Genomic DNA, 20,373 nt, shown 5'->3' on the forward strand with positions numbered 1-20,373 from the left:
TATTCCAAAGGCGCTTAATTCTAGTCCTGGAGTTCCTCTTTGTCTGTTGTATTTTGTTCCAACTGGGCCGTTAAACAGTTCCATTTGGTGTCAGTAACTGACTTTTTTTCTGTACTCAGGCCTTTGCTTCAACAATACCCCAGTGCAGTGATTTTCAGTCCTGGTCCTGGGTAACCTCTGTTTTCTGTTTTTTTCTAGCTGAATTCTGAATCACTTGCATCTTTTATTTTCAGGCTTTTTAAAAAAAAAACTTTCAGCTCTTAAAAAGTAATTGGGATAAACCTTGTGCTAATTAGTGAGTTTTAGGACTGCTCTCATTCAGTTGAATGTGATCAACTAGACTTTAGCAGAAGGTAAATCACTGAGTCACTGTTGGAATGACTGATAGTGTCATTCACACCTGTCTGCTCATCAATTGATCAACTATTAAGAGCTGTGTAGTCAGAAATAAGGGAGAAAATTCTTAAGTAATTGGTTGAAGAGAGATTACATGAAATTCTGTGTTCTGAAGCTGCTGGAAACTATATGCTTTAACTGGGGCATTTTTAAAATCAAAGACAGTGCAGTAAAAAGATAAGTTATAGGCATCAATTAGCACTGGGGATTAAGGGCCAAGCTGTGATACAATTGAGCAGATAAAGGTACTGTATCCCTCTGGACCGCTTGCCTAGACTATGTGTTTGCAGTAACTGGTGGAAGAGGTTGCATATGAAAAATGATAAATCTTGGTCAGTTTTTAAGGGACTTACGTGGAAAAGGCGTTGTTTTGTTTCTCACAGCGGATGCCCTTGCAGTGGTTGGGCTCATCAGAAGCTTTGGTCTCGTAGTAGAAGTAGAGCTGGTTGAGGCCATTGGCGAAAGCCAGCAGGACGAGGCAGTAAATGAAGAGGAACTTGAGGATGTCCAGCAGCATTCTGCCCAGGGAGATCTGCAGGGGTCCCAGGTGGGAGTTGGCAGTGAATAGCGAGATGAGCCGCAGGGAACTGAAGATGTTGGCTATGGCGAAGAGGGCTTCAGCGATGAGCGTTGGATGCCACATCTCCCATTCCTCGCGAGGCCGGGAGCTGTTGTACTTTCAAGAGCAGAAGGAACGTGACAGGAACCAGAAGGGAGAGAGGTGAGAACAAATCGCCGTTTTACTATACTTTTCTTTCTGGGTTATCTCATTTTCAGACAAAGCATGTGTCAAATGATTTTGTTTTCCTTTTCTACATGAATGAAACTTTCAAAGTTTCAATAGGAAGTCAATCTTTGTAGCTGTTCCACCTGCCAATAGATATTACATTAGAATTGCTGTTGGAATCTCCTTTTAAAACCTGAGGTTGTGAATACAGATATTTGTAAGTAATAAGGATCTAATAAGAAAGGGAAACTGAATGTGGGGAAGGAACTAATATTCTTGTAGCTTTTACAGTATAATAGATATGGATATATAGCTTGAGCATAGAAAAAAATGTATTACTGAAAACTGAAATACATTCCTAAGTAATTACCAGGAAAATAACTGGTATTACTGGTTTACCAGGAAAATAACTGTTATAAATAACACAAAAAAATGTTTTTTTGTAGCAGATGCACTGACATTTTATGGAACATACATGGCATATACTCTATAGATTGTGATTATTGTGACAATATTCCAGCAGCGAAACACACATCTTCATGCAGCTTTCTAACAATTGCTCTCTTGTGTGATGGGAATTTGACAGAAGTCACCAGACTTGAACTCCTTTGAACATGTGAAACTTTGATTAACATTTTTCATCAACTATACAATTCTAATGTAAAAGTCACAGGAAGTATCTTATGTGGCCACTATTGGAAACACTACAGACTGTACATGTGTGACACATGCTTTGCACCAGGTTTCAGATGTCTTGTGGGTTTCTGTCCCATTTGTCTCATAGTACAATCCTGTTGTCTCCGAGTCCCAGTTTCCACACATCATGACAACGTATCCCTCACATGTTCAATGGAACTCAAGTCTGATGACGTCTCTCACATTTTTATCACACAAGAGGGCAATTATTAGAAAGCAACATGAAGGTGTGTTTTTCCCTGCTGGAATGTTGTCCCATCAGGAGAGGAAGCAAGTCAAATGCCAGGACTTGACCAATGTAGAAGTGTGCATTAAGTTGCTATCAAGCACTACAAGTGGAATTGTGCAATGACTAGACGCATCATAGCTGGATCTCCCGATCGATTGGTCTTCAATGGTGTTTTTCTTGCTTCATTCTCAACAGACTTGACATTCAGCAGGTTCAATCACCTCCTCACCTGTTTATAATCAATTATATCACAAAACTAGTGTTTTAGTACTTATGCAACAAAAATACTTGTGTGAATCATGGTGAGTTATGAATAATCAATTAATCAAATGACATCAAAAATTTAATCACATCCAAAATCAACTTTCTTTTTCTAAAATGTGTATACAGTATACTATATACAGTATATCGTTTCTTCAGATGTTCAGCATTTTTCCAAGTCTTTTACTTTTAGATTTCCCGCCTTGCTTAGGAACAGTATATACTTTAATCAATAGTTGTTAAGTCTTCACTGCTAACTCCAGTAATGATATCTGCTATATCTTTTACTAGAAGATCTAACTTTTTGGTTTACTAGAAATAAGAGCTTTGAAAAGATTTTTACTCTTAACATATGTTTCAATGTGGCATTTAAATGAAGGAATGCTAATTTGTTGAACTTGTGGTGAAAATGACAAAAGCTCAGATTGGTACAAATTCAAATTATGAAACAGGAACCTTAATTGGCTCACAGCTACAGTGAAACAGAGCTTAAACAGGTTGTGAGGCATGCATGTCAAGTCACATTAAATTATGTACAAAGTAGTAACACATTTTCACTATAAAACTGATATAGCTCCAGATAAGTTCAAAGCGAAGAACATCAAATGCACAAGGAATGAGCTTGGTTATGGATAGCAATGTGAATGGGAAAATGGGGAAGATGCCTGGGTGATATTTTCTCATTATAAATTTTTGTTCAGATATTTGGAAATGAAAGTGTGCCACGCTGCAATATTTTACACTAATAACTAATGTATAAGCGAACCACTAATGACTACTAATGGAGCCCTTAACAAATTTTTATTTTTTAAGTATTAAATTTATAACAATACATTGTTAATTCAGAAATCATTGGTAATAAAGTCGCATTCACACGATACGCTAATGAATGATTATTTACAAATGTTAATCAAAAGTGTGTCTGCATAAGTAATCGAAATCTCATTATCTGGCAGCGTGAAACTATTCTCCACTGTGCACCAACAGAAGCAATCTAACCATAATCAATTTTATGTTCCTCTCTGGACATGCTAATTCGAGACTGCAGAATAGACAGGGAAAGTGCACTGTGTTGGCTGCAGGCTATAACAGGAGAAATACTACTATTGATTCATATTCTGCCAAGTGACACCTCAGTCGTGGTGAGGAGTGGAAGGCAGCAGAGAGCCATGTGATGCAGAACTCAGCCGTGACCCACGCTTCACTTAACAGTATTTGTTTTGTCTGCAATGCATGGATGCACCTGTCAGTGGGTCATCCATTTTCCTTTTAGTCCAGACAAAACTGGACACAGAAAAGGCTTATCAGATTGTATCACGTGGCAGAGAAAACTGAGGTGCAAGTTCTTTAACAGACTGGGTTGAGTTGTGACAATTGTTGCCCCCTTAAACAATGTGAATCATGAGATGGGATCAATGGGATCATTGCCCATTGGCCACTCTGAGAGGTACTGTAGAATATAATGGTCATATGCCACTTGATGATGTTCACTATAAAGTCTTTAGTTTCATTTGCTACAAAGAAAACTGAACTCTGAACTCAAGCTTAAAACAATGATTTACACTTATTCAATGCTGTAAGTGAATTGTGTTGTTTCTGATACAGAATGACAATGTCAATGGATATGACTCCAAGTGCATGTTCTCTCCTTGCTCCATGTTTTGAATTAACCTCTGTCCAAATAATGTAGTAGTTTACCTTGACATACGCAACTATCTTCAATGAGATGGTTGCGAGGTACAGGGAGTTCATGGCGAAATCCATGAGGTTCCACCAGTCATGCACATACTCCGTAAATCCCCCATCCCACATTTCCTTGATTTCAGCCCAAATAAACCCTGAAAGCAGAAAAAAACACTGCTGCAGTGAAGAGGGAAGTTTGTCCTGTTATTTTGTTATTAGTGTGCAAGAAGGAATCTTGTAGCACTGCAGTTATTTTCACTAGGGTGACTGGTATAAGAATATCCCAATTTGTCTTCAACCTGCAGAGAACTGGTACACCCACTCTAATGAGGAAATTGGAAATTGTAAATTCCTTCCAATAGCCTCCTAAACTTTTAAATCTTATTGAAAAAACGTGTTTCCTAATTTACCCAGTAAAATAAAAATATGCAGTGCACAAAAAGTGGGTGTTTTTGCCAGAATCAAACTAACTTTATGATTATCAGTCTTTATGCTCATATCTGAACAAATCCAGACTGAAACTTATCTAGCAAATTGTTACTATTTTCTACCATTATATTCCCTTTTGATTACTTCTTCACATTGTTTAGAAGAGTAGGATGATGTCAACCCAAGCAACTACAGCATGGGGAATGGCAGACTTACCAAGAACCCAGGGAAGGATCATCCACTCCACAATGGTGGGCGGTGGGCCTTGCATGTGCAGGTTGGTGCGGACGATGTGCTGCGAGGCCAGCAGGAGCAGGAAGAGGAAGGTCAGGTAAGAGGCAGTGTGGCAGATGAACTTGATGAAGGGCTTCTTGATGAAGAGCCCCAGGCTGCTCTTGGGGGCGATCAGGTAGATGACTGAGAAGACGGGAAAGAGCAGCCCAATGGTGAAGCAGGTGAGCAGCTTCACCGCCCAGTGCCGCCGGCGCCAACCGGGGAACCCATCATACCACAGTGTCGCTAGGAGCTGCTGGCAGTTCGGCTGGGCAACAAACTGGAACAGGACAAGGGAAATGGACTTTAACATCTATCGCAACAGATAACCAAACAAACTGAAGCAGGACAAGGGAAATGGACCTTAACATCAATCACAATAGATAACCAAACAAACTGGAGCAGGACAACAGAAATGGGACTTAATATCTGTCACAACAGGCAACCCAACAAACTAGAGCTGGACAGCAGAAATGGGCCTTAATATCTGCCTCAACAGACAGCTTGACAGGGCTGCAGTTGCTTGTTCACTGCTTACACCAAACAGTGTGTGACATTAAATGTTAGCTGTACTGGTAGTAAAGAACACAGCCATGATAACAGAACTGAAAGGCCAAAAAGATGCTCAACAGATAAAACTTTGACACAGCCCCACCTGGGTGATATGAGGCAGCCGTAATGTTCCAGCAGCCACTGCACAGCAGATCAAGGTAAGAGGTGAGAATTTACTTCACTATTTGAATTAAGAGGGAGCTTCTGGAAGGCCAGAGTGAATAAACCTAGAAGGGAATTTGGCCAGGACACAAAGGATTCCCCTGCTCTTATGAACAGTCCTACTGCATGTCATCTTTAATGGCCAATCAAGTCATCCTTTTAACTTCTCACCTCAAGTGCAGTACCTCTGGTTGCACAGGATCACATCACCATATTAAGGCATATGTTTTAAACTTGCAGATTCACAGGGAGGAACGCCACCTATTGGTATGCCTATACCACTTAAAGTATCAGCCTGGTGTTCTCTGGAGGTCTCCACTACAGAGCAGGCCCAGACCTGCATAGCTTATGAAATTTGACAAACAAAGCTTCAAAGTGCTGTGGTCAAGTGAATTTACATATACAGTGGAGAAAAAAAACACTTTTAATCATGGTTTGAGATCCTAAAAACCTTAACAAGTTCAAGAATAGCTGTTTATGGTCATTTTGGAATTATATAACTTAAGTGGCAGCACAATAGGAATTTACATTGAAAACAATGAGCTACATCATAAAGAGCCAGACACAAATATGTTCTGAATCTTGGCTACTGTTTCATAGAAGTGTGATTTAAGAAGAAGCTATAGGAATGGTGTTAGTGGATAGCATGGTGGAACCAGTGCTGTGGCCCTGAGTTCAATTCCAGGCCTGGGGTGCTGTCTGCATGGAGTTTGTATGTTTGTCCTGCATTTGTGTGGGTTTTCTCTGGGTGCTCCGGTTTCCGTCCATAGCCCAAAGACATACTGGGAGGTTAATTGGCTTCTGGGAAAATTGGCTCTTGTGTGAGTGTGTTTGTCTTTATTTGTTTGTCTGCTCTGTGATGAACTGGTGTCCTGCCCAGTATATATTCTGCATTGCACCCATTGCTTTCTGGGGCTCCAACTCCTCCATGACCCTAGACTGGAAGTGCCGGTTAGAAAATGAATGGATTGAGGACTGGTGTTAGTATTCAAATTGCATTATTGCTGCTTCACAGGCTATTGAACCAATCATTTGTAATCGGTGTTAACCTTCAGGAAATGCTTCAAGAGCAATCACATAAGAAGAACTATGCCTTCTGTGCCACCAGATGCTGGTAATGAAATGTTAATTACATTATTGTGGTGAAGTGTATTGAATATGTGGGGTTAAGAAAAAATTAAAGACACAGTGAAAGATCAGATTAAATAAAAACATTGCCAGTGTTTAGAAACACTACAAGTATTGAGGCCCAAAGTTGTTGTGGGAAAAAAAAAATGTACACTACTCATGGCTGACTTCTACAAAGGGACAGATGCCATTTTCCTATTTCAACTTGACAGCAGAAAAAAAACAGTGGCCAGTGTTACAGCAGTGCTTTATGGGAGTATTATGGTGCCAGCAGCTGTATAATTCAACTGTGATGCAACCCCAAATGTCCTGGAAATCTCTGTTGCTAGGTAACCATATGGAAATGAATTTGATGGCTTCTCAGATACTTCAGCAGACTTATCTGCCTGATACCTTGAAATGGTGAGGAGGAACAAAGAGACAGTTACATGACATATTTTAGAAGCACACTGTCAAATTCATTCTTGCTCTAACCATGATACAAAGCTATGTTAGAAGGTTAAGGGTAAATGTATACTAACTGTATAGTAGATTCCAATTTGGTTTTATACTTGAAAAACTAATACCAAAATCTATTTCTGTCACTGTTCTAAGTAACTAATAAAATATATGCCCCTTGCTTCACATTTTCTTTAATTGGGCTCAATGGAAAAATACATTTTTGGGAAAGGACACTATTAACTTTAGGATTGTTGAATCAATTATCATGACCAAATATGAGTTGCTTTACATAATATTCCAATTGCAAAAAATAAACTATTTTTTTGCTAAAACCAATGTTCAGTTACATTGTATCAAGGTAATGAATAAATATTGAGCCAATCGTACATTTCTAATATTATAGCTTATTAGTAAGCTTATTAATTCGTAGTTCACAGCTTATAAATACTTAGTACAGTACTGTTACGTCCCAGTGTGTGTTCTGTGTGTGTTTTTTCTGTTATGTCCACACTGCTGACCCTTGATTGTTCTCCCTTCCCCATTGGCCCACCATTAAACCACACTTTCGGTTGATGTCATCATCAGTTAGCTCTCAGCCCATCAGAACACATCTTATTCAGCATATCACATGGAGGTTTTCAGGAAGGAGAGGCCTTTCGTTTGACTTCGGTCCCGTTTGGTTTTGGCTATATCATTACATTGCCCTAACGTATTACATGTTCAACCTTTGTGTTCTTTCGTACCCTGTTCCTCTTGATTCCTCTTGTTTTCCCTTATTTGTATTCCTGGTTCACGTGTGTTTTGTGTGAACTTTTGTATATAAGGTTAGTTTAGGTTGTTGGGGTACACTTCACACACTTAGTTGATTTTGTATTAGTACACTAGTTTAGTACGGGTGAGTGCCATTTGTTTTGTATGTGTTTGGGTAGTCAGTGCAGGTTAGCTAGGGTGTTGAAGACACCGAAGACCGTGTGTTTCGGGTTTTCTTTTGTAGTCCGATTAGCTTTCCCTCACTGTCCTAGCCAGCTCCATTTTGTTTATTTTCTTTCCTTTGGCACCACTCTAGTTCCTTACCCTTGTTATCACGCTTCCTAGCCCCTCACCAAAACCCACCTGCTTCCAAAAGAATTATCCTAAATGTTACACCCCTTTTCCCCTAGACACTTGGGGACGTAACAGTACTTAAACATGAAATATCTAGATTTGGCTCTGGGCTAGATATTAAATAATTTGTCTGGTTTTATCCTGTGAGCTGCTTGGCGGTTTACTGGGATCGCTCTCTATTAATCTCTAGTAAAAAGGGAACCCCTGACTGACTTTTTAAGTAGCGTAATTCTACCATTCTCTGCAAATGTAAAGCTCACTGTATGTAGACTGGAAGACCTTTAGATGTTGAAATACCCTTATAGGACTACTGAACAAAAGAATTGGTTAAATATGCAGGTTTTAGAAAATGTATCAAAGGGTATTGTACCCGAACTAGACTTTTTTCCAGCATAATCATAATGCTGACGACATTAAAGAACTGTTTTCTTTTGTCAGGAAATGTAATACGTAAGATGATAATGAGTCTTACTTGTGACTGCAGACTGGCTTAAACTGCAACCTAGGGTGCATTTATTTTGTGCTATAGATGTGCAATACAAGAATTGGATTACTGGCTAGCATGATAGCTCTACCACAAGGCAAGTTAAAATTGAGATTGATTGCACTGTTTATTCAGAGGGACAGTGGAAGCAGTGAGCATCTCTCACACACAAGGGGACTAAATAAAAGATATTTTGAGCACATTAAGTAAAAGGCAATGAAAATCCAAGATTTGCCAATTTTTATGAGTTGACTATCTGTAGAAGGAGCCCCGCTTCACTCCATGATGTGTGAGCTGATCTTGAGAGTGTTATATTGTGGTGAATCATGTACCCTGAGTTGTAAAGGAAATTTCTGGAAGTGTAGCACACTAATACAACTTTCTCAAAATGTTACAGGTTTACATCTTTTGTCATTGCAGTAATTAATAACTTTAATTTATTTACACAATAATTTGTGTAAATTCACTTAAAGGAGATCTCTTAGAACAGTTGTCTTCTTTTGTATGTGTTCTCCATTTCACAAGGAATTTACCACATTTTTTATGAACATATGAGCCCAAATTATAATGATCTGCCAGCTCTTTATTAACATATATCACGTAGGCTTGTGGTTGTTAAACGTTGTCTTCATGCTGCACGCGTATCAAAAATGTAAGCAGGTAGATGGTGCTTGTGCATGTTAAAACCAAAGAATCTGCACATACAGCACTCAGATACAGTATGTACAGTAAGTAGCTAATCCCATCAAATAACCTTCACTTAAGGCATATATACAGCTTTGTCCTTTGTTTAAATTGCAGTGATTGCCAAAGAGATGAAGGGAGTATGGAAGCAGGAATTCATAAATTGCACCCACATACAGTACAGTAGAGCTTCTGGAGCTCCAGACAGTGGTGGATTGTTATTTTTCCCATAAAGCAAATTTCGACCTGGGCAGAGCTAATGTTTTGTGTACATAGGGAGTGGATAGAGGCAGAGGTTTAATGAAACATTGTAGAAAGATGCCACTGGGGAGGGCCTTCTGATAGGTTGTCACAGTAAGTGCCATAGTCGAGTGCTGCCAGTACAATCTTTCAAAATAATGGACAAGGATGCAACAGGTAGTGGACCAGAAGCTCAGCATTATATAGATAAGGCTCCATGAGCTGTATTCTGGTTGTACGGTTGTATTTTGATTAATGTTATTTTGTTCTCCAGATAAATAATGCCAGAGTACTGTACATGCTGCAAGGTCGATCCAAACATTCTTGTCACAGAACAGTATTATACGATGGACAGGCTTCTCCATAGCCCTGATCTACATCTACTGGACAACTGTGTGATTAAATTGTTCAAAAGGCTAACAATTGGTCCAGGATAGCCAATAACCAGAAATCAGCTAGATCAAGAAGTATTGAACAGCTTCGGTGATGTGAAAGCACACAGTTCTGGAACTTGAAACTAAAAACATTTTCACACAGAAGATTACAATTTTGGCATGGGTATGTATTATGCCTCGTGATATAACCTGTATTATGTTTTAACAAATGTACACGTGACAATTTCTAGAACAGTGTTCATTTCCCTTGGAACTGATAATATATTGAGCAATCTAGCAAAATGGATAAATACTTGTGAGTTCCCTGAAAGATATCAACTATACATTCTATAAGGAAGCTGGTTAGGAAGAATTTGATTCAGTTGCAAATGCAGTGTCAGAGTTAATGATGCAGAGCTCTAAATGTGAGTTATTAGGGAAGCACTGAACTACTGTATTTATGAAAGACTAGTATCTGTAAGTCCATTCTTCAAAGTTCTGATTAAGGAGTTGTAAAGGGGAATCTCAGACAATGGCATACAATAAGCTCAAATGTACAATATGTACAGTATTAATCTATTCATCTGCATTGTGATGTATACCAATACTTACTGTCACTTGAAATCACTGGAGTGAACACAGTATGTTTGTGTTCTAATAAAGTTAAATGTATGCATTGAAATACCCAAATATACTAGTATATTATATTGTACTTAACATTCATATTCATGTTAAATTGCTTTTGTCCTGAACTTGATGTTTCAATATTTGTGAGGGGCACTATATGTACTGATATTCAATCAAGGGATATTGAAAAGTGTTAAATGCAGCAAATTAAACATCGTTTTTTTTATTGGACAATTTTACAGCAAAGAGTTACTACAAATCAGTCTTCTGATCCAAAGCTCTTTATTATTTCCTGTTTCTTTTTCACTTATCAAATTAGAGTGAAACTGTATAAGGACTCTAAGCCTGCCATCTAAATAACTATTGCCAGCAAGCATGTTGTGCATGCTAGCATAGCATCAATACCACCCTCACATTCACAGCAACAGTGAGCTCAGGGCATTTATCCATTTTGAGTTGATAATGTTTCAGTGATGTCATTGCGTTTAACTCGTAAGTATACCAAGATGCTCTTAAACGTATGGTTTACTACAGACAGAAAAGAGCAATGTATGCTGTAAAGAACAACTGAGATCTACTGTACATGTAAAATATTAAAAACTTCCTTTGTTCCCATCCCTGAAAGCAGATATTGTGCAGTGTGCTTCTTATAAAAAAGAAATTTCCCATCAATGAATCTGTGCTCCCAATTACTTACAAATGAGAGAAGGCTATTTCTCATATTAAATTATTGAGCTGGTAGTAGATAATTGATCCTAGAATTTCCTTTCTTCCATTCAGGGTCGAAGTGGAGTCGGAGCCTATCCCAGCTTGCCTGGCACGAGGCAGGATACACCCAGGATGGCGCAGGATATCACAGGATATACTGTACACAGACACAGAAGTTGACTAACCTACCAGAAGGTCTTTGGACCCCACTCAAACACAGGTAGAACATAAAAAAATGAGATATCACCACAGAAATTCAAGTCAGGGCCCCAGTACTGTGAGGCAGCAATACCACCTATTGCATCACCTAAAATTGCATCTATCTGTTTTGTTTTTTTTTATTTGCTTGTGTATGCAATCCACATCAGGGGCTGTCTGTTCGTAAGTGGATGACCTTTGATGGCCTTCAGTTCACATTAGTCCATAATTAATGACCAAAGTTTTATCCATAGCTAAAACCCTCTGCATTACTCAAAGCCAAAACATAACGTAACAGTATTATGGGTACTCATTTCCATTTAATTCACCTCTTTGGGTATGTTGAATACAATACAGTATATATTAAAAGGCAAAATAGGATATGTAAAACCCAACCGTGTTATTTCCAGCATGCCTGAGAGAGGAAAGAGTGATGGAATTTGCCGGAACAAAAGGGGATCAGTTATTGTGTTGGCTTGGGTGGGGAAATTTCTTATTGGTCAGGTTCATTAACCACATGTGAGGGGCAGTACTATACTATATAAGATTTTAAATTAAGAGTATCTACAATACTATACAGTACCTATTGTATACTTACCCTATCTACTACTTGTCCTACAGTATGTGCTGGTCAAATGAAACTGCATTTCTAGGTACAGTAGGAAAGGGAATACTGATTGCTTGGATTCCTGTGTGGTGTGGCTCATCTGTGGTTGAGAAGTTGGCCTCAGAAGGTGTTAAAGGGTGAGACAAATGTCTGATTTTTACTACTAAAGTAAAAGAAGGAAACAGGTTCTCAAACAGGTTTGAGAATTGAAAGCAAACTAGGGGCTCCAAGGTGGAACCAGGTTTGATTGTTGCTGATCTCAGCAGAAGCTGGAACCTTGAATAGTAACTTGTTTGGAAGAGATATTTTGAGGCTAGTTTTATTCCCCATGTTATATCAGAAGACACAACTGTAAGAACCTGACCAGTGGGGGCCCAAACTGTCTCAAACAGTAAATGTTCAAGAGATTTTTGTAATCTATTTCAATTATATGCAATGTGGTATATTAGAAGTATATAGTAAAATGTTCTAAATTGTTATTATATAGAGTAACTATAATAACTTACTAACTTACTATAATGTACTAATTAATATCTTTTAAGTAATTGTGAGTGTTGGAGGGTGAGGATGAAGAAAATCCAATCAAGATAAGATCTCTAAATGAGAGGGTCCCCATCTTTGGTCCTTTGGATACCCATTGACTGGATAATGTTTGAGGTTTGTCCCTGACAGAGACATAATCGCCAGCAGGTTTCTTGCTGGCCAGTGAGTAGAGGGTTTGATATAATCTAGTGCAATTGTCTCGAAATAATAATCAACATTTTCAGACCAAAGCCCAAAAGTTGAATATAACTGCAACAGAACTGGATCCAAATATTCTTAGTCCAAAAGTCTGAAAATGATGTTTGAAAGGTACTGTATAGGATAGTTATAAATCAAGAGCTGTATTTGATTGCAGTGCTTCAGGGCTGCTACTTCTTATTTTCCAGAAGATTCTTCCTTGATTGCAATGGAAAGCTAAAACTAGTAATAGTTTTATATCCTTTTAAAAGTTTATCATGGTAAATATGTATTTTGCCATTATTTTACTTTGACTGTACTGCAGGTTTGCTTTTTTAACATGGTTCCACTAGACCGTGGGAATATGGTGACAGCCACATTTGCAAGAAAAGAAAGCTTATTGAAGTATTCCCATAGCCAGTGCAGAAAACCACATTGAAATTATGTTGAAAATGAAGCAGAAATATGGAAACCCACAGTAAGGAGTTTGGACAGGTAATTAGGAAGTTGAACTTGGGAAAAAGGAGTCTTGAATGCAATTTGAAACTTGTCGCTTATCAATGGTAGTATGAATAACCTTAGGGAACACTATAGTAAAAATGTTGTGGCTAATGAGGTGTCACTCAATATTTGTATATTTTTCTTCCAGCATCCATATACAGTAGAATGTTTTCTGCAAAATATTTTCTTGTTCCTTAAGGAGAAAAAGAGAGATTTTTTGCAGGATCACAATTTAAAGCTTTATGTTGTTAAAAGACATCTGTTTGCTGTGCGTGTCAGTCACTGCAAACTAATAGTTCATTTTAAGCAAGGGATGTTATTAAATTGAAAAAAAATGAACAGGGTATCCTAGATACGTAAAGCTGGAAGAATCATTTTAAAACCACAACCTGAAATGCTTTAGAACACGGCTCGCTGACTTGTGATTTACAGATGGCTTAAAATATGTTTCAATGCACATACAATTCCTCTAAGATTAACCCTTTTCTGTGACTTGTTTATTGAAATTATTTCTTTATCAGATCAGTCCAATATTGATTTTTAAGCCTTTAAATAATTCAGCAAAGCTCATTGAATTAAATCTTCAGTATTAAAAGATTATCATTTGTGCCATATTTATACAGTACTATTGTCAATCTGTAATATTTTACTTGGAGTGTTTGTACAGTACGTATGTGTCATACCTGGACACAGTACAAAATGCTGTTAAATAATTATCAGTGAATATGTACTGTTTTTGTTATTGTTATTTTAGATTGTGAACTTTGTTGATTTTAAAGACCCCTTTTTGTAATCTTGTAACTAAAATAAATGTGCACCTGTTTTGTAATGATTGATATTCTACTTTTATTAAAAATGATTGAAAAAATGTAGGTGAACAGAGCTTGGCAAGAACAAAAGAAAAAAATGTATATCTAAGAAAAATAAAAATTGTAGAAACAGCTCCATTAGTCATTCAATCATTGAATATAACAGATATTCATTAGAGCAGCACAAAGACGCAGTGGTTAGTGCATTGCTGCCACAAAGTACTGGGGCTCAGGGTTCTATTCTGCACCTGGTCTTTCACCAGGTGCTCCAGTGTCCTCCCACAGTCCAAAAACATACTGTACTAGCAGGTTATTTGACTTCTAGGAACATTGGCCCTGGTGTGAGCATGTGCCTTGTGATGGACTGGTATCCTATCCAGGGTTTATCCTGCCTTGCTCCTGTTGCTTGCCAGGATAGACTCCGGCTCCCCCTTGACACTGAATTGGATAAAGCAGTTAGGAAATGGATGGATGGATATTATCACTGCATTGAGGCAAAAGGTCTCTCTTCAACTTCTAACTTACAACTGGAAACCCTCTGAAGCTAAGCAGGTGTGAGCCTAGCCAGTGCCTACATACTGTAGATGGGAGACCTCCTGGAAAAGGTAAGATATCTGCTGCAAGAGGTGTTAGTAGGACCAATAAGCAGCGCACACCCCTGCAGTCTGTGTGGGTCCTAAGGCCCCAGTGATGGGAACAATATACTGCAAAAACAGGGAGCCTTCTTTAGGATGAAATTTAAAACCGAGGTCATTAAAAATCTCAGGGTGTTTCTGGAAAAGACTAGTGATGTTTACCCCAGATGTTGATAACCTGGTTTTGTGTAATATGAAAAAATGTATAATTAGTCTAGAATAGACTGACCTCTTCTAATGGTTAATACTGTATGTTATCAACAGACGAGGGTGCTTTGTAAATTTGGAACTGAATGTGTTAGTGCAATCTGCAACTTCACAACGACTTCAAAACTGCAGTACCTGTAACATTTGTATCTAAAACATTTAACAAATCATTCCTAAGTGGATTGACGTGTTCGGATTTCTTTTTTTTTCCTGTGTTTAGCATCAAGATTTCAAGTCTTTTTCCCCTTTGCTGACTTTCCTAAAAGTATTTGGTCTTTGCCTGTCATTCTGAGTTTTCCTCCACTGAAGCATATATACACAGAGACTCCCTGGGTCCCTCTCTACAACAGCCCCAGCTGCTTTCATCTTCCCTGCATCAATCATCTTCTGCACTTCATTTCACATCAGCTGAAGACCTCTCGTACTGCTGCTCTGTTCACAACCCCTGTACACTGTGCCTTGTTTTCATCCATAAATGTGTTTTTCATGAAAACACCTAGCAATTTCTGGAAAACAGATCAGCCTTGGTCCATCTTAAAGTTGCTTTATCCTATGCTGAACTGATCTGTGAAAGGAAAAAAAGCAAAATGGAGAGGGATGGACTATCTTTTCAGTTCATAAGGTCAGGTTTGATGAAACCCTTGTGTGGTCCTGTTCATGTATACAGTATATACCCTTTGACCGTTTCATAAAAAATGGTACCAATGTACATTGTATTGTAATGGTTCTTTGGGTTTCTGCCCTTGCTGCTCCTGTCCTGCCAGTTTGCCCCTCACTGCCTGGGCTGAACCCAGGTCTCCGGCGTCACGCAACAGGGAACTTGCCGGCTAAGCTAAAGAAGAACTCCCTCAGCCAGGGTGGCTGAGATCCCTGTTATACTTTACGCAAGGACGTATTCGTTACAGTATGTACATTGTACCGGTAAGATTTTGCTGTCTCTCAAGCACAAGCAAATCTGAAACTTAAAAACTGGGATTTTAGCCATGATTAAAGTATGGATAGTGTGAAATGCAAACTGGCATGTCAGGCAAAAACTCATTCTGGTCTGCAGGAGGAGCCTTTACAGCCGTTCTGAGCTGTGTGTTCAGTGCTGTTAGCAGCAAATCATTATATGCAGGACTGGTAAAGGCCATGTGTCCGGCTTCAGTTCCTTAAAGGAATGGTATGCATATGACATGCAAAACTAAACACAGATATTGAAGCAAAGAGGAGAAAAATGAAGACTACTGTAGATATATTCACTATTTCGAATGCATATTCCTGGGAATATGTGATAAATATGTGTAATAATACATCGTGAAAATGTTTGAAAAGTAACGAGGAAATAACATCTTTATTATATACTGTATAATGGTACATAATGAATGCTTTCCCCCAGACAAGATTGAATTCGCAAACCAGCTGTTTATCTGCATATTTTTTGTTTTTTGTCAAGGTCTAATAGACACGTTTTCAAGTGACTTTAAGTATCATTAGTAACATATCCATTAACTCAATATATTTAATATCATGTTATCTTTTTGACATTTTGAAGTATGCTTTCAGATGATTTAGAAAAATGAAAATGCACTAATCGCTAGAAGAGCACTGCAGAATGCCTTGAAGCACATGTCATATTATACCATTGATTCTGGTTCAAGCCCTTTGACTCCTTCAGCTGACTGAACAGTAAAAGGACTGCAATTCAGAAATGTCAATTGCTTGCAGGAGTAAATGATTGAAAATCCTGTGGTTGCCATGTGAAGGAGAATATTTTCACTTTTTTTCAAATCATCCTAAAACAGCTTCATAATGTGAGAAGGTACAGACCTTGTAATTTTGAATCTAGCAAAGTAGTTGATAGAAGGAGTAACCCTTGAACATTTACACTTGTAAATGTGTAACTCTTTAAGAGGTGCATTTTGAGTCACTCATGATCCCATAGTTTGTTACTAGCATGGTTGCATCTAACTCTGTGTAAACAGATTTTAATTCAGGTACTTCCCCTGTCACAGTCGTTCTGAGTTTAGTTTGGGCATTATGTGGTCTTTGCACTTCAAGTCTTTTCCATTTTTCCAGCACTTTCTCTGCTGTGTTTTTTTTTAAATGAACCTAGCTCCACAAGTTTAAATTAAGTGACATTTCCAGGGCACCAAGCTATGTTTGGTTTGTGTGCAGTTAAAACCATAATAAATCATCAGAAAACATAATGTTGTGTGCATACCAAACTACGCTTGGTTACTGTCCCCTGTGACCTATGTTCCCCTGCAAAAGTCTTTAATTTGCTTTGATTTTCTTTTCTTCATTTTACCTATTCTTCTGGGCAATGAGGCAAAGAAATGGCCATTTCCATTTTACAAGCACTGGAGACGGATTAGAACCCCAAGTGAAGCCCCTGCTTGTAGACCATAATTCCACTGTAATGGCCATAAACCCCTTGAGCCACATTAAAAGGGTGGCTATATCAATTACTAAGGCTGCTGCTTAATACTGGCGTTCATTCCTATAGCACTCCATTCCCTCTTCACTGCTTTCCATTTCCTTGAAGTGTTTAAATATAAATGCTGTGCAAAATGCACTATAGTGATAGCTAAAAATGGTTGACCCCTTTAAATGATTCCAGAACAAACTGCTTTCCCCTTGTAGACATTCCAAATCTCCAGTCTGGACAATGTCCAACCCGTCGCTCTCACAATGTCAACATACCCAGAAGTGAAGCATTATGACTATTGGTTTGTGCTACAGAACATGACAAAGATTACAAACAAAAGAGGTTGTAGAGATCAATTTGCCTCTTTGGTAGTCATTAGTTAATTGATGCAAGGCAACCAACCAGGGTACAGGGTTGAACAGCAAGACAGAGGGAGGTTCCACATTGGGTGCATAATTCAAGAGTGAGCTCTGTCTGAGGAAATTATCCAATTTTGTTTAAATCAAGCTATCAGCCCTCTTTTGGCGTTTCTGTAGTAGTCTGGAGTACTTTAAGCATGAGGAGAGATGATGGCAGGAAAGGCAATTTTGTCAGACATTTTTTGTAAAGCCAGAGTGGAAAGTAGAGGCTGTCTATAGGTATAGGGAGTTTAACATCTATTGGTAAAAGGTACTTCTCTTGGATCTTACTTCAACATCCTATTCTAGAATTCAAGTAGCCAAATCATTTAACATTACATACAGTATTTAAGCTTCTGATATTATCCAATAGCATATCTAGGATCATTCATTTTTTTAATCCTTTTTGAAATTCATATTGCTTACACCTTTTCAAAATATTGACTTTTGATTTTGATGCAAACAGAGCCCAGCAGGATATCTTTAGTAAAGAGTCCTGCCAAATCTCAGTATCTTAATTTTCTTCAAGATAGCATCCACAGTACAGAATCAGACAGAGAAAATATTTTGTTGTTGGATGAACAATACTTGTGGGGAGTGTTTTGAATCAGAATTCTGAACGATTTGTGGGTCATCCAGTGGGATTAATGGGCATGATTAAATTAATTTAAATTAATTTATATCACTTTAATAAGAAATTAAGGATTGAAGACTTGTTAGCTTCAGCTGTTACAGTAACTGTTAGCTGTTCTGTAGTATTAGATCCCTTGTTGTACTGTAGCAAATCTGTCTTGCATTATACAGTATATAATCAATTGACATCAATTTCATGTCAGTAAAACATACCTAAAATAATGTTTGTAAAGGTTACCAAGGTTAAAGAAATGCATTTTCTGGTTTTAAACGCAAAGGCTTGAATTCACATATAGACTAAGTGATTCTGAGTTACCATAAGACTGTAATTACAGAAAGCAGCTTCCCTTACAAACATACGTGTTTACAAATATGAGCTCTTACAAATATGAGCCCTCACAAATATGAATGTGTCTCGCATAAATAATGTGTCTATCTAACACATAACAGAATACCCTCATTATCACATTCTTTGGAAATATTTTTTTCCATACACACCCTGTACTTTCATCCGTTTTGGAATTGATATGCATTGACTGCCAGTAATCTCTTTGTTCAGCATTGAATGTAACACTTGCTCTTCTAATAACAAATCACTTTCATTCCGAGTAAAAGCATCTACTTCACACTGTATGCTGTATGAAAAAAAAAAACCTTATTGTTGTTTTGCACCTTTCCAGGCTACAGAGACTTCAACTACAGTATAGTCATTTAATCCTACAAAGAGATTGCTAACAATTATACAAGCTGTATCATTCAAACAATAATGATGGAAAAAACTCAAACTAGATTAGTTATACAAAATATACATTGGTTTTGTACAGCGAAGCAACTGTCAAAGAAAATTATGAGGTGCTTCAAGACAACTTTATTGTGATAATTAATGTTCCCAGAGGGTTATTATTTTTTAATGTTCCCACGAGTTCTGGCTTTCCTGTAAATATTCTTATGTATAAATTTTAAAATAATATGGTGGAAAAGTGGCTTGCTACATGCAATCAGGTTTCAGTGTGAAGAATTGTACTTGAAATAATTTATTTTTCTTCCTTGACCTACATTCCTATATGTACAGCTGTAAAAACTGGAGTGCCTTAGAGCTTTATTCTTCATATTCCAGATTTTGTGTTGCATTTATGATAAACTATTCGTTGTTATCATCAAATGGTGGGGCAGAATGAGAGTAAGCAGTCTGATTCCAGCATGGAGAACCTTTCTCTTTCGAACAAATTATAAAAGAGCTTAAGTTTTTATGTATTATTTTGATTATTTTCTTTACTCTTTACAATGTTTTGAGAACAATATGATACAGCCATTTGTCTTTCTGCAATCAACCTAATGCTTCTTAGAAAATATACAAAACTGCTGACAGAATGCTTCAGGATAAATTGATATTTATATGCTTTCCCAATTAACAAGGGGCAGAGAGAAATGTCAGTAAATTGTGAGTTGTACCTCAGCCTCCTACAAGTTAGAATTATTTATTTTCTGGAGATGAAAACAGACAAATTGGAGTTCTTGCTTTTAGCTCTTGCTAAGCAAACAATTGAAGTCCTTCATACACAAAATGGGTATTGAAAATGCCCTCCCTAATTATGTCAGAAATAGTTCAATATTAATACCTAGAAAACAAACTATTCTAATTAAAAGGAACATAGTCACTGCGCATGCAAGAATAGTTACCTTACACTTACTAAAAATTTTTAAAGGGCAGCATCTTAAATTCGGTGATTGTGTTCAATGTACAGTATATGGTTTCTGGAATCTCTAACCTGTTACTGTACTTGGAGCCTCCTGCTGTGTCTCCTCTAAAACTGGAGGTCTGTTGTCAGGATGTGATACGATCATTGTTGAGCATTCTTAATATATACATATAAGAGTGAATATAGTACTTTAAAAAAGGAAGGTTGCAAATGAGAGGATATATTGGTCCAGTTAGTAGCTAACTGATTGGATGATCTCATCCAGCCATCACTAGAGAGGAGTCAAAGGGTTCACCTAAGCAGCACTGCTGGAGTAGCTTGTCCCAGAATCTCATAGCACTTTGTATAAAAGTCTCT

General features: G+C 37.8%; 1 protein-coding gene across 1 annotated transcript in view; it reads right to left on the minus strand.

The window, feature by feature from the left end:
* Nucleotides 1-20,373, minus strand: part of trpc5a (transient receptor potential cation channel, subfamily C, member 5a) — an 83,374-nt gene that overhangs the window by 21,312 nt on the left and 41,689 nt on the right. The window contains exons 4-6 of the mRNA XM_069193453.1: nt 4,638-4,974; nt 4,008-4,147; nt 750-1,072 (exon numbers count right to left, since the gene is read on the minus strand). Of these exons, the coding sequence (XP_069049554.1) occupies nt 750-1,072; nt 4,008-4,147; nt 4,638-4,974 (800 nt within the window). The remainder of the gene's footprint in view (nt 1-749; nt 1,073-4,007; nt 4,148-4,637; nt 4,975-20,373) is intronic.

The sequence above is a fragment of the Lepisosteus oculatus genome, chromosome 8, assembly GCF_040954835.1.
Source record: "Lepisosteus oculatus isolate fLepOcu1 chromosome 8, fLepOcu1.hap2, whole genome shotgun sequence".
In the NCBI taxonomy this organism is placed as follows: Eukaryota; Metazoa; Chordata; class Actinopteri; order Semionotiformes; family Lepisosteidae; genus Lepisosteus; species Lepisosteus oculatus.